We start from the raw sequence: 10877 nt of genomic DNA, 5'->3' as shown, positions 1-10877 counted from the left end.
GGCTCTCCCTTGTCTCTGTTCCTCCATCCCTGCCTGCAGGTTGCTGGAATATCTGCCAACGAGTCCTCTGGCTGCTTCCTGAGGGCTGTTGTGTGCACCTGTTTGTTGGGTTTTTAATTTGACTTTGCAAAATTTTGCTTTTTATCGCCCATTGTGGAGGATGGAGCCTGGAACTCAGAGCTGCTGGCCAGGTTTGGCCACTGACCTGCTGGTCCAGCTGCCAGGTGCCTCCAGCCAGGGCTCCAGCGCTGGCACAGATGGCAGGGATGGCAGGGGAGGCAGAGCACGGGGCTGTCTCTCTTTAAGGCAGAAACGGGAACTCTCTGGCTGCCACTTTGCGGAGTTTAGCCCAGATCCCTGTTTTCATTAGCGCTTCATTTCATCTCCTCCTCTCCCCCCCAGCCCCACCTCCTCGATCGGCATTTCTGCATCCTTTGCCGTGCATCCAGAGCAGCAGGTGAAAGTCGGGCTGGCACCTGCACACACTCGCTCTCACAGCTCCCTGCGGGCTGGACGCACCTCTGCCGCGGGAGAGATCCCTTCCCGCACTCCGGATATTCCTCCTCCCGGGAGGGCTTGGCTGGGAGCATCCCGGTCCTCGCCTGAGGCTGCTCTGCCGCTCCTGGCGGCTCCGGCTGCAGCAGCGGCAGCGCCGGGCACGGAGGAGCTCGGGGACCCCGGGGACAGAGCTCTGCAGGGAGCCCAGCCCAGCCGGGGGGTGAGAGCTGAGCCTCGGGGGGCCGGAGCATCCCCAGCATCTGGAGCATCCTGGAGTCCAGAGCATCCCCAGCATCCAGGGTATCCCGGGTACAGAGCAGCCCTGGCATCCGGAATATCCTGGGATGCAGAGCACCCCCAGCATCTGAAGTATCCTGAGTGCAGAGCATCCAGAGCATCTCGGTGTCTTATTATTCCATGGTCCAGTGCATCCAGAGCATCAGAGTATCCAGAGCATCCTGCCATCCCTGGCATCTCGAGTATCCTGCCATCCAGCTCGTCCCCAGCATCCAGAAGCAGCATCCAGGGACATCCCAGAGCAGGGGAATTTACAGGGACGAGGAACTGCTGTGAGTAATGGGGAGGGAACCTTGGTCCTGCTGATCGGCTCCTGGGAATGTCATTCTGCCCTGAGTGCCAGTGAAGAGAGAGAGTGGGGGAAGAGAGGGAGAGGAGGAGGAGAGAAGGGAGGACAGACACGGAGTGGAGAGAGCTGATCCTCCTTCCCCGGCCCCGGCGATGATCACGTAGCACAGGCCACGCTGGAGAAGGTCCCCAGCCCCAGGGCCAGCCCTGCCCCCGGCTCCTCATGGAGGGGGATCTGGGGGCCCCCAATGCCAGCGTGCTGGGGGAGTACTCCCTGATCGTGGGCAGCAGCTGGGTGGCCGCCTTCCTCTGCTTCATCATCCTGCTGACCACAGCGGGCAACTTCCTCCTCATCCTCCTCATCGTCACCCAGCGCTCCCTCCGCAACACCTCCAACTACTTCCTGGTGTCCCTGTTCATGTCGGACCTGATGGTGGGGCTGGTGGTGATGCCCCCGGCCATGCTCAACCAGCTCTACGGCCGCTGGGTGCTGCGGGGGGACTTCTGCTCCCTCTGGGCCTCCTTCGACGTCATGTGCTGCAGTGCCTCCATCCTCAACCTCTGCGTCATCAGCCTGGACCGCTACCTGCTCATCACGTCCCCGCTCAGGTACAAGCTGCGCATGACGTCCTGCAGGGCCCTGGCGCTCATCCTGGCCACCTGGACCTTGGCCGCGCTGGCCTCCTTCCTGCCCATCAAGATGGGGTGGCACGAGCTGGAGTTCGAGGTGCGGGCCCTGAACGTCACCGGCCGTGGGGACGAGGACCAGTGCCGGCTGCTGGTCAGTCTGCCCTACGCCCTGGTGGCCTCCTGCCTCACCTTCTTCCTGCCGTCCGCCGCCATCTCCTTCACCTACTGCCGCATCCTGCTGGCCGCGCGCAAGCAGGCGGTTCAGGTGGCTTCCCTCGCCTCCAATGTGGCCACCACCGACGAGGCCACGCCGCAGGTAAGGTGCCCACAGGGGCGTTGCTCTGGCAGACCCCAGATTTGGGTGCCTGGGCTGTTTCTGCCTCCTGGAAGGCCTCAGGGTTGGAGGCAGCTTTGACAACCGCAGGGAGGGAGATTTTGGGCAACATCCACTTCCCTGACATCCTCTGAGGTGCCCCATGCCTTGTCTCAGCAATGGAGAGCTCTGGAGCTGCTCGTGAGCACAGAAATAGCGTGAGCAGAAGCAGAGAAATAAATAAGATTCAGATAAAAATGCTCAGGCGTGCAAAATAAACGCAGTTTCGCCCCCCTCCTGGCTGGCGTCATCCCTGAGGGGTTTAATCTTATCTGACTTTCCACTCGTAAATCTTGGCCGTGGTGGGTGTGAGACACACGGGGGAGAAGGATTTTAACTAATAGCAAATGCCAGATTCCCGAGAGCACCTTATTTTGAACAGAAGCTTCTATTTTTGTTACCTGCTCTATAACAGGAGCTGCCAAACCCCTCCTCGCGCGCTCGCCGGTGGAACCGGAGTGTGTGGGTTTTATAACAAAAACGTGGCTGCACTTGTTTGTATTTCTCCAGGAGAAGGTAATTGCCACTAAATCTAACAGCTTTAATTCCCTGTAATAGGTTTTATTGACCTCATATCCTACAGGGAAAAGGCAAACTTAATTGCCTTTAAATACCTTGATTCAGTTTGTTCTCTCCAAGAGCAGAGCCAGGACTCTGGCCAGCTCCTCCACACGTGATAAGCTGCACCAGATGGTCAAAAGGAAAAGGAGAATCAAAGAATAAACAGATAATATCATAAAGTGCTTATTTTCTCGCAGGATGCCAGGTTTTTGGACTCCACAAAAAAAGTCAGGGGATCAGGGGACGTTCAGGGGCTTTGCTGTGCCATGGAAGAGCAGAATCCATCCCCCTGTCTTTCAGCTGAGGCCCAAAAGGTTCCTTGAAGCCCTAGATTGGCTGAGAAACAAGGTGTCAGCCAGGGAACCCTCAAATTTCATCCTTTAACCTTTTCCATCTTCATCTCATTGTAGGGATTTTTGTTCTCTTTTTGGGCTGGAAGCTGAGTTGCAACAGGGCATCATTTAATTACAGCGGAGGGCTGAGATAATCACTTAATTTTAGATTGCAGGAGGAGATGGATGGAGGGCTGGGTTCTGGTGTTTGGAGGCTGAAATGTTTCGTGTCCTGCTTTTAAAAACATAATTAGTTTGCTGCTGTAATCAGCAAATCCCTCACAGGGTCTGAGCTGGGTTTTTCTCTAAGGAGCAGCCTAATGAGAAACACAGTGTGACACAGTAAATAGAGTCATACTCTCAATGCCGAGGGTTTCTATTGCTTCCTCTTCCTAATTTGTGCTTCAGGGCTAGGGGTGTGTGCCCTGCTCCTGCTCCTTGGAAAAGGGAATTACTGGCAGGGTTTTTTGCAGGATCTGGAGCACCAAATGCCACTTTTCTTGGGCAGAGGCCAGTGCTGGTGCCGGGGAGAGCTGCCCACCACTCCCTGTCTCCGGCCGCAGGTTCCACACGCCCCGAACCAGCCCCTGGCTGGCAGCGAGAGCAGGAGGTTCACCAACAAGCACAGCAAGAAGGCTCTGAAGGCCAGCCTGACCCTGGGAATCCTCCTGGGCATGTTCTTCGTGGCCTGGCTGCCCTTCTTCATCACCAATGTGGCACAGGTAAGAACCTGTGGGAGTTTTACGCCGGGTTTCCAGAAGCTTTTCCTTTGGAATCCAGCTGGGTTCAATTGGAGGCACCTGAAGGTCTTGCTGGACCTCCGGGACCAAGGATGCAATTCCCCAGGGAGCAACAGCAAAGAAAAAACCCTTCAAAAGGGATTTGAAGGTTTCCTTTGAAGGGGGAACGTTGGTGTGCCTGGGAAGCCCCTCTGGATTGGGGCTGAGGTGGGGGACATCGCTAATCCCTGCTGTGTCCCCCCCAGGCAGTTTGCGGCTGTGTCCCGGCCGGATTCTTCGACGTGCTCACCTGGCTGGGCTACTGCAACAGCACCATGAACCCCATCATCTACCCGCTCTTCATGAGGGACTTCAAGAGAGCCATGGGCAAGTTCCTGCCCTGCTTCCGGCGCTCCGGGGAGCCCCGGCCCAGCGCCATCTCCCTGTCCATGAGGAATTCCAACAGCGGCCCCCGCGCTGCCACGTCCCTCAAGAACGTCCTCACCCTGCAGGCTGAGACCGACTCTGTCGACTCCGGGGCACCGGGGAGTGACCCCCGGCTGCTCCCGGCCCCGCCGGGCCCCGGCGCCCGCTCCGTCAGCCTTTGGGATGCGGAGCCCCCGGACACGGAGCTGCAGCTCGGCACCCCCGTGGCCTGAGCGCGGCACACGCAGCTCTGTGCGCTGGGAAGGATCCCCCAGGAGCCCAACACAAACCCTCCAGGAGCTGATTTGCCACAAGCCATCTCCCCGATTGCCTGTTCCAGCACACGGTGCAGCTCATGGAGGGGATGGCAGCCCCGGGCACTGTCACAAGGAGGATCAAACCGCGCAAAGCCAGGTGCTGCTGCTGAATTAAGCTGCCTTGTGTCTCTCTTTCATCCTTCCTTTGCTCACCGTCACCATCCCCTAACCCTTCCTGTGGCCTTTCCATCTCTGGCGAGTCTGACCCTTGGGCTCCAGACCCTCCATCTCCCTGACCTCAAACCAAGGCTTGGTTTTGCACACACAGAGCTCAGCAGATCTCCTCCGAGTGCACCGAGGGGAGTGGTGGAAACACGTCCTGTGGCTCGTGGACGAGAGGTCTGGGGCTGCTTCAGCAGGAACACTGAGCTTTGGGGCTTCTTCAGCCCACGGAACATCACGTCCTCCTGGAGCTGGATCTCCTCACCAGAGTCGTGTCTGTCTCAGGTTCCTCACACAGCGAGTTCCAGCTCAGTGGCACCGCCGTGTCTCGTCACGCAGAGCTGCAGTGTGGGGGCTGCATTTGGTGCAGAACGTCCAGCACCGATTTTTGGGTGTTCAGTGGGGGTGTGGGGTGCGACTCTCTGCGGCTCTGTGGGTGTCTCGCAGTAGTAACGGGATCAGCTCCTCTTACAGGCTCCATCCCACAGCTTCCCACTCCTGGCACAGGACCATCACACTTCCCTCCAACAACCCATCACGTCCTCGATGATGCAATTAGAAAATACACTTCCCCCCCCCCCTTCAAATAAGAATCTAAAGGAATATTGTATTTTAAATGACAATGCCAGCCCTCTCCCCAGAGCCATGTGGCAAATGGGCACTTCAAAAAATCAATAAAACAAATCATTTTATTAAATTCTTCCTCAAGTGCCTTTCTGCTGGCATTTGGCTGCTGTGCCCTCCCTAGACCCTGTCCCTCCAAGCCTTCTGCCTAATTCCAAGACTGTGCTCCTGGAACTCCCCGCTATCCAAACGGACACAGAGCATCCCTTGGATACGGGATGCTGGAAGAAGCAGCCACACGCCAGGCCACTCTCATTAGTTTTCTTTCCACGTTGCCCATGGATATTCCAGAACTGAACAGGAGTTTGTATGACCAACGTGGCATTTATTTGCCACAAATCCCTTGGGAGCCAGGGATGAGTGACCAGGACATGCCGAGCACAGGTTCAAAGCTCAAACTGTTCGATGCATTTCGCCACAGATGGAGCTTGGGGCTGGTGTTGAGCACCGAGATCAAGATGTGCATCTTCCCACAATAGCTTCATATAAATACAAGCTTGGACTACAACTCCGGCTAAAAAGGAGCAGATAAAGGCACTGTGGAGTCTGGAAGTTTATTAGGTACCAAATCAGCCTCAGGACATGGACAGAGAGGGGGAGAGAGGGAGAGACCTCTTCAAACCAAGCATTCAAAAGCAATAATTCCTCACTGTCTCAACCAGGCAGTTCTGTCTAATTCGGTGTTTGCTTGTGGACAAACCCGGGCATGAGCAGAGAAATCCCATCCCATCCCTGCAGCCAACAGCATCAACACCAGCTGGAAAAACTGGCTGTGGGATCCCACAGCCAGTCCCTCCTGCCTCCGCAGCGAGGCACCGCTCCAGGCCGGAGCTGGGCAGGTCTGAGCCCCCTTGGATGCTGGATTTAGGGAGAGCAATTGCCAGGCACTGTATCCAAACCATGGGGCTTTGCTAGGTCACAGCGTCGCCCCCAAACCCAGCCGTGTCTGACTCCACGAGGAATGATCGATCTGCAGGTAAGGTCTGCGGGAAGGGGATGGAAGGAGAGGGGGGATTAAACGTGGCTGCTGGGTCAGGGGGGAGGAGGAGAACCCTGTGTGAACCAAAACTGGAAGGTGCAATCCCACTGTTTCCCCTCTCGTGAGACAACAGGACCCCCCAGATGGGGGGTGGGAGAGTTTGAACCCTCCCTTGTGGCAAAGCATAAAACCCCAGAGGCGCCCCAGACAGAGGGGGGTTACCCGCCTGCCACGCTCCTGCCAGATGCATTTTCCGGGGCTCAGCAGCAATACAGGCCAGAAAAAGGGCTTTTATGGAAGATGTGGATCATTCCCACATGGTTCTGGAGCTGTGCTGGCAGGGGATGCAGAGCTGTGTCCTCTCCTCTGTTCTGAGACTGGGGATGAAGAGAGTGGAGCCAATTCACTGTTATGGAAGGAGGTAGAAATCAAACAGATCCATGTTTATCCTGTGCCAAGGATTGGTTTTGTTCTAAGCCAATTAAAAATATGTCTGGAGGGGGCTTTTAAGGCTGGAGATGTCTGTGGGACACAAAAGGAAAGTCTGGCTTGGAGAGCCTGGGAGGAATTTTCATAAACCATCCAAAACCCCCTTGGTTTTCCTGCTGCTTTCACCCAGGGTCCCGAACATGTTTCTAACAGGAATGGGGCCTCCAACACCCACCAACCCCAGCCTGGAGACAGGGGAAGTCTTGGAGATGGGAAAGTGCCCGAGCCCTGGCAGCAAACCTGCAGCAGGTGGGGAAAGGAAGCCTGGCAGCCTGAGCCTTTCCCATCTCGGTCAGCAGAGCCGGAGACCGGATGCGGATCCGTCAGGAGAGGGGCAGGCAGAGCCTGGAACACACCTGAGATCCTCAAGCCAAACTCATCTCCAGTGGAAAAATGTTTTTAATTTCCTAGTAACGAACCCCTCTGCTTAAAATCCCCTCAGCGCCACCTGCTTCCCCCAGTCACAGCAGGGACACGGTGCCGAGGGGTGCAGCTGCTTCCTGCGAGGATTTGGATGGCATCTGCCTCGGATTCCTGAGGAGCAGTGCAGACTCAGGCAGGAATCAGCTCTCTCTCGCCTGGGGGCGGCTGCTCCAAACGCTTTGATCCAGTGCCACGCCAGTGCCACGCTTTTCTCCGGAGGGGCTGCAAACTGCAGCTGCAGCTCCGCCAGCTCCATCCTCTGGGAATCCCAGTGCCACGGATGTGCTGTGACAGCGGGTTTTGTGCTGGCTGAGCAGCTCTGTCCTAATTTGCTCCTTTGCCCACTGCCTGGCCCTTGCTGTCCGTGCTGTGTGAGCAGTGTGGGCAGGGCAGCGAGGGCTCTCCCAGGGCAGAGCTGGAGGAATCCTGTCCGTGAGCGCAGCCGGCTGGGACGGCCTCACCCCCAGCCTCATCCTCCTCTTTCCCGGTGTCTTCCTCTCCCCGAGCCTCGCTGCCGGCTGCCTGCTGGGATTTCTTGGCTTGAGGGGAAAAAAGACTTCCACTGCCCTTCTCTTCTGGCTGGCATTCCTTGGTTTTAATGCCCACGGCTTTTAGGATCGTGTCCATCTGCTTCATGTAGTCCAGGTGCCCATTTACCTGCAGGGAACAGAATCCTGTGAGTGGGGAACCCACAGGGATCCAGCTCAGCCAAGTCCTTCATCCCAACAGCTACCACTGCTGAGAGACTTGGGTTTGGCTCTGACAGATGGAAAGAATGAGGTCGGAAAAAATCACAGAATCGTGGAATTGTTAAGGTTGGAAAAGATGTTTATGATCATCAAGTCCATCATGCTGAGACCACCGCTAACCCATGTCCCCAGGTGCCACATTCACATGTTTTTTGAGCACTTCCAGGGGTGGTGATTCCACCAGGATAAGTGCAGGTGTCCACTGACCAGCCTGAAGTGGCTGCAGCATTTGGGGCACACACTGGTGCTGGATGACTTTTCCTCTGAGATACTTATAAGCCTGGACCTGGCTGAGTTCCACCCCCCAAATCCTGGGTGCCAGGAGGGTCAGAGGAGGAGCTCTGCCCTGGGGGGGGGACACCAGGAAGGAGGGGAGTTCTCTTAGTTCAGCTGCCTGCTCTTGCTAAAGGTGCCGTCCAGGTGCCTCAGCTGCCTTGTAAAAGCCAGGATTATTTAAATTAGGATGCAGTCATTAAACCTCACACAGCCACCAAGCCGAGGTTCTTGGCTGGAAGCTGCACTGATCCATCCTGCCCTGTATAAAACTGGGAGCCCAGGAGTTACGGGTTTATAAACCAAATAAAGGTCAACAGTAAGTGTAAAAACGCAGACAGGTTTATCATAAGATGAATTCCATGATAAGATAACCCCTTCTGAGATGGATGTTGGAAAGTTCCCTTCCAATCAGGGCACAGGAGGAGGGGAAATCTCCTTTGCAGGTGATTGTTCTTGATGCTAAAGGCCATGTGGCTGAAACTCCTTCCCCATTCCAGGTATCCCGAGCGCTTGATGTACCAACAGCATCCCCAGATATTTTGCATTTCTGGTAAATCCAATTTTTAGCAGTTTAAATCTTCCTGACCCAGCCAGAGAGCTGTCTTGGCCTTTTATTTTCCCAAGCCTTGCTAGTAATTGGGGATTTCCGCAGCAGAGAATACCCATAACCTCAGTCCCAGGTTTCCTGCTTCCCAGACACAGGGGTGACTCCTCCAGGAAGGGATGATGATGGTGAGAGCACTTCACAGAGCTCTGTAAAGACACCAGCCTTGGACCCTCTGCTCATCTCCTGCTCGCTCCTGCCTGGTGCCAGAGCAATCCTTCAGCTGCCCCATCCCTGGCAGTGTCCAAGGCCAGGTTGGATGGGGCTTGGAGCAACCTAGAACAGTGGAAAGTGTCCCTGCCCAGGGCAGGGGGTGGCACTGGATGGGCTTTAAGGTCCCTCCCAGCCCAAACCACTGCGGGATTCATGGCTGTGCCAGCACCAGCGTTCCCAGCACACCTCTCCCAAAGCTAAAGACAACGTTTTCACCACAAATCCAACCCCCCGAGCTGTTTGTGTGAAGCTTTGGAGGGGGACATTTGGCTGTACTGAGGGTTTGGAGCAAACTGAAGGATTTTTACTCAGCACATCAGGAATACAAAGATATGACTTGAATCCGTCCAGATGGCTCAACGGGCTCTGGATGTTTTGAAGAGATTAGTTAATTAAAATAACTACAAAAGGACTGGGAGCTGTGGACATTGTCCTCTGGAAAACTACAACCCTTTCACTGCTCAGTCAGGGGGGCTGGAGGAAGGAATGAGCACGGCCTTGGGCAGGGTGGGGAGAGACAGGAAGGTACTGGAGTTACTGGGAGCAGGGGCTGAAGGCTCTTGGTTTGCTGCATTCAGAACCTCTCCAGTCACATCATCTGCCTGCCCTGGCTGGGGAATTCTCAGCCTGTTGTTACTGAGTCATTAGTCAGAGAGAACTAATTTCCTTTGCCACCCTAAGGACTGATTTTCATTACTCTTCAGCATCCAGCAGCTTCCACTAAAACAACAGGGAATTCCTCTTCCCTGAGCACCACGATCCCTGAGAGATGCTGGGTATGAGCCATTCTGAGGAGCTCATGCGGCTGAAAGAGAAGCTGGGACCTCAGGAGAGTCTGTCCCTACTGCAGCTCTGCAGCTCTGAATCTCTTCCATCGAAACTCCCTCCTGTCCAGGAGAGGATTCCATGAAGCTGGACCAGTGCAATCCCTGAGAAGTGTAAGAGGAGGGAGGACTCTTCTCTGCTGCACTGAGCCACCAGGAAAAGAGCAGCAAACAAACTTCCTTGCCAGTTTAAAGCCATCCTGGTGGGAAAATCCAGCAATTCCAGCTCCCTATAGCCTGCTTTCATCTTCAGTCTGAAAGGCTGAATTCCTCTGCTGGGTAGGTGATGGGAGGGGGACATCTACAACATAGTCAATAAAAACTTTAAAGGGAAATAAAGAACTAATTTAATACTTGTCAGAACAAAGTGCAAGGGGGATTTCAGGACAAAAGGAAGAGTGTCCTCGGCACCAGAGCAAACACATTTCTGCTTGCTGTAAGGAAAGCAGTGGGGTGGGTTTATTGGGATTGTTTAGGTGACTTCTCCCAGCCATATTTGACTTTATGGTTGCTTTGACTCACTGGAACCACGAACCAGCTGCCTCTGGCACTGCTGCTGCCCAGGACTCCAATGCTGCACCAGGGGATCTCTGGAAGACAAACTGATGGCTTTGCCCAGGGGGATCTATCACCCAGTCAGCTCAGCACGTTTGGAAAGGTTTTCAAGTCCAAATCCACCCAAAAGTATCAAAAATGTCACTGAGCACAATCAGTTGTGAGGATTAAACTGCCAGGGAAGTGTTTCTGTTGGATACAGAGGATTAAGAGTCCCGGCTTCTCTCTGGTTTGACCCACAGGAGCACAGCGTGTCACGGAGGGGGTGCTGCCCAGGGGAGGGCAGAGGAAGGGCCGGGAGAAGGGAGGCATTCCACACAATCCCGTCTCTGCCACAGACTCGGGCACAGACACGACTCCGTCACAACACCGATGTCACAACACTGCCGCTACAACACGGACGTCACAGGGACAGGCTCGACACCGCCAGATAACACTTCACTGCTCACTCCAGAGCCAAAAACCTTCAGATCCTGTCCAGTGTCCTTCAATAAAAGCTCCTCCACCCATCCCGAGCAGCCAACACAGGAGTGCTCAT

At 55.2% G+C, this 10877-nt stretch overlaps 2 protein-coding genes across 4 annotated transcripts in view; one reads left to right on the top strand and one right to left on the bottom strand.

The window, feature by feature from the left end:
* The first annotated feature begins 26 nt into the window (after positions 1-26).
* HTR6 (5-hydroxytryptamine receptor 6) overlaps positions 27-10877 on the top strand; it is a 48456-nt gene continuing 37605 nt past the window's right edge. Inside the window, exons 1-3 of one of the 2 annotated variants that reach the window (XR_006014021.1) lie at positions 27-2029; positions 3453-3701; positions 3965-6203. Coding sequence is in view for 1 of the 2 variants with exons in the window: in XM_042015831.1 (XP_041871765.1) it covers positions 1307-2029; positions 3543-3701; positions 3965-4357 (1275 nt within the window). In the remaining variant the exon portion in view is untranslated. Of the gene's footprint in view, positions 2030-3452; positions 3702-3964; positions 6204-10877 lie in introns of those variants that run through there. The other variant, XM_042015831.1, reaches the window with a different exon arrangement.
* TMCO4 (transmembrane and coiled-coil domains 4) overlaps positions 7077-10877 on the bottom strand; it is a 32804-nt gene continuing 29003 nt past the window's right edge. For both annotated transcript variants that reach the window (XM_042015829.1, XM_042015830.1), the window contains one exon: positions 7077-7775. In XM_042015829.1, the coding sequence (XP_041871763.1) occupies positions 7443-7775 (333 nt within the window). In that variant the 3' untranslated portion in view covers positions 7077-7442. The remainder of the gene's footprint in view (positions 7776-10877) is intronic.

The sequence above is a fragment of the Corvus kubaryi genome, unplaced genomic scaffold (genome assembly GCF_017639235.1).
Source record: "Corvus kubaryi isolate FWS band 111438036 unplaced genomic scaffold, C.kubaryi_AGA036_p1.0 split3-37344, whole genome shotgun sequence".
Lineage (NCBI taxonomy): Eukaryota > Metazoa > Chordata > Aves > Passeriformes > Corvidae > Corvus > Corvus kubaryi.
The sequence above is the reverse complement of the archived record's forward strand: the minus strand, read 5'-3'. Positions and strand labels throughout refer to the sequence as shown.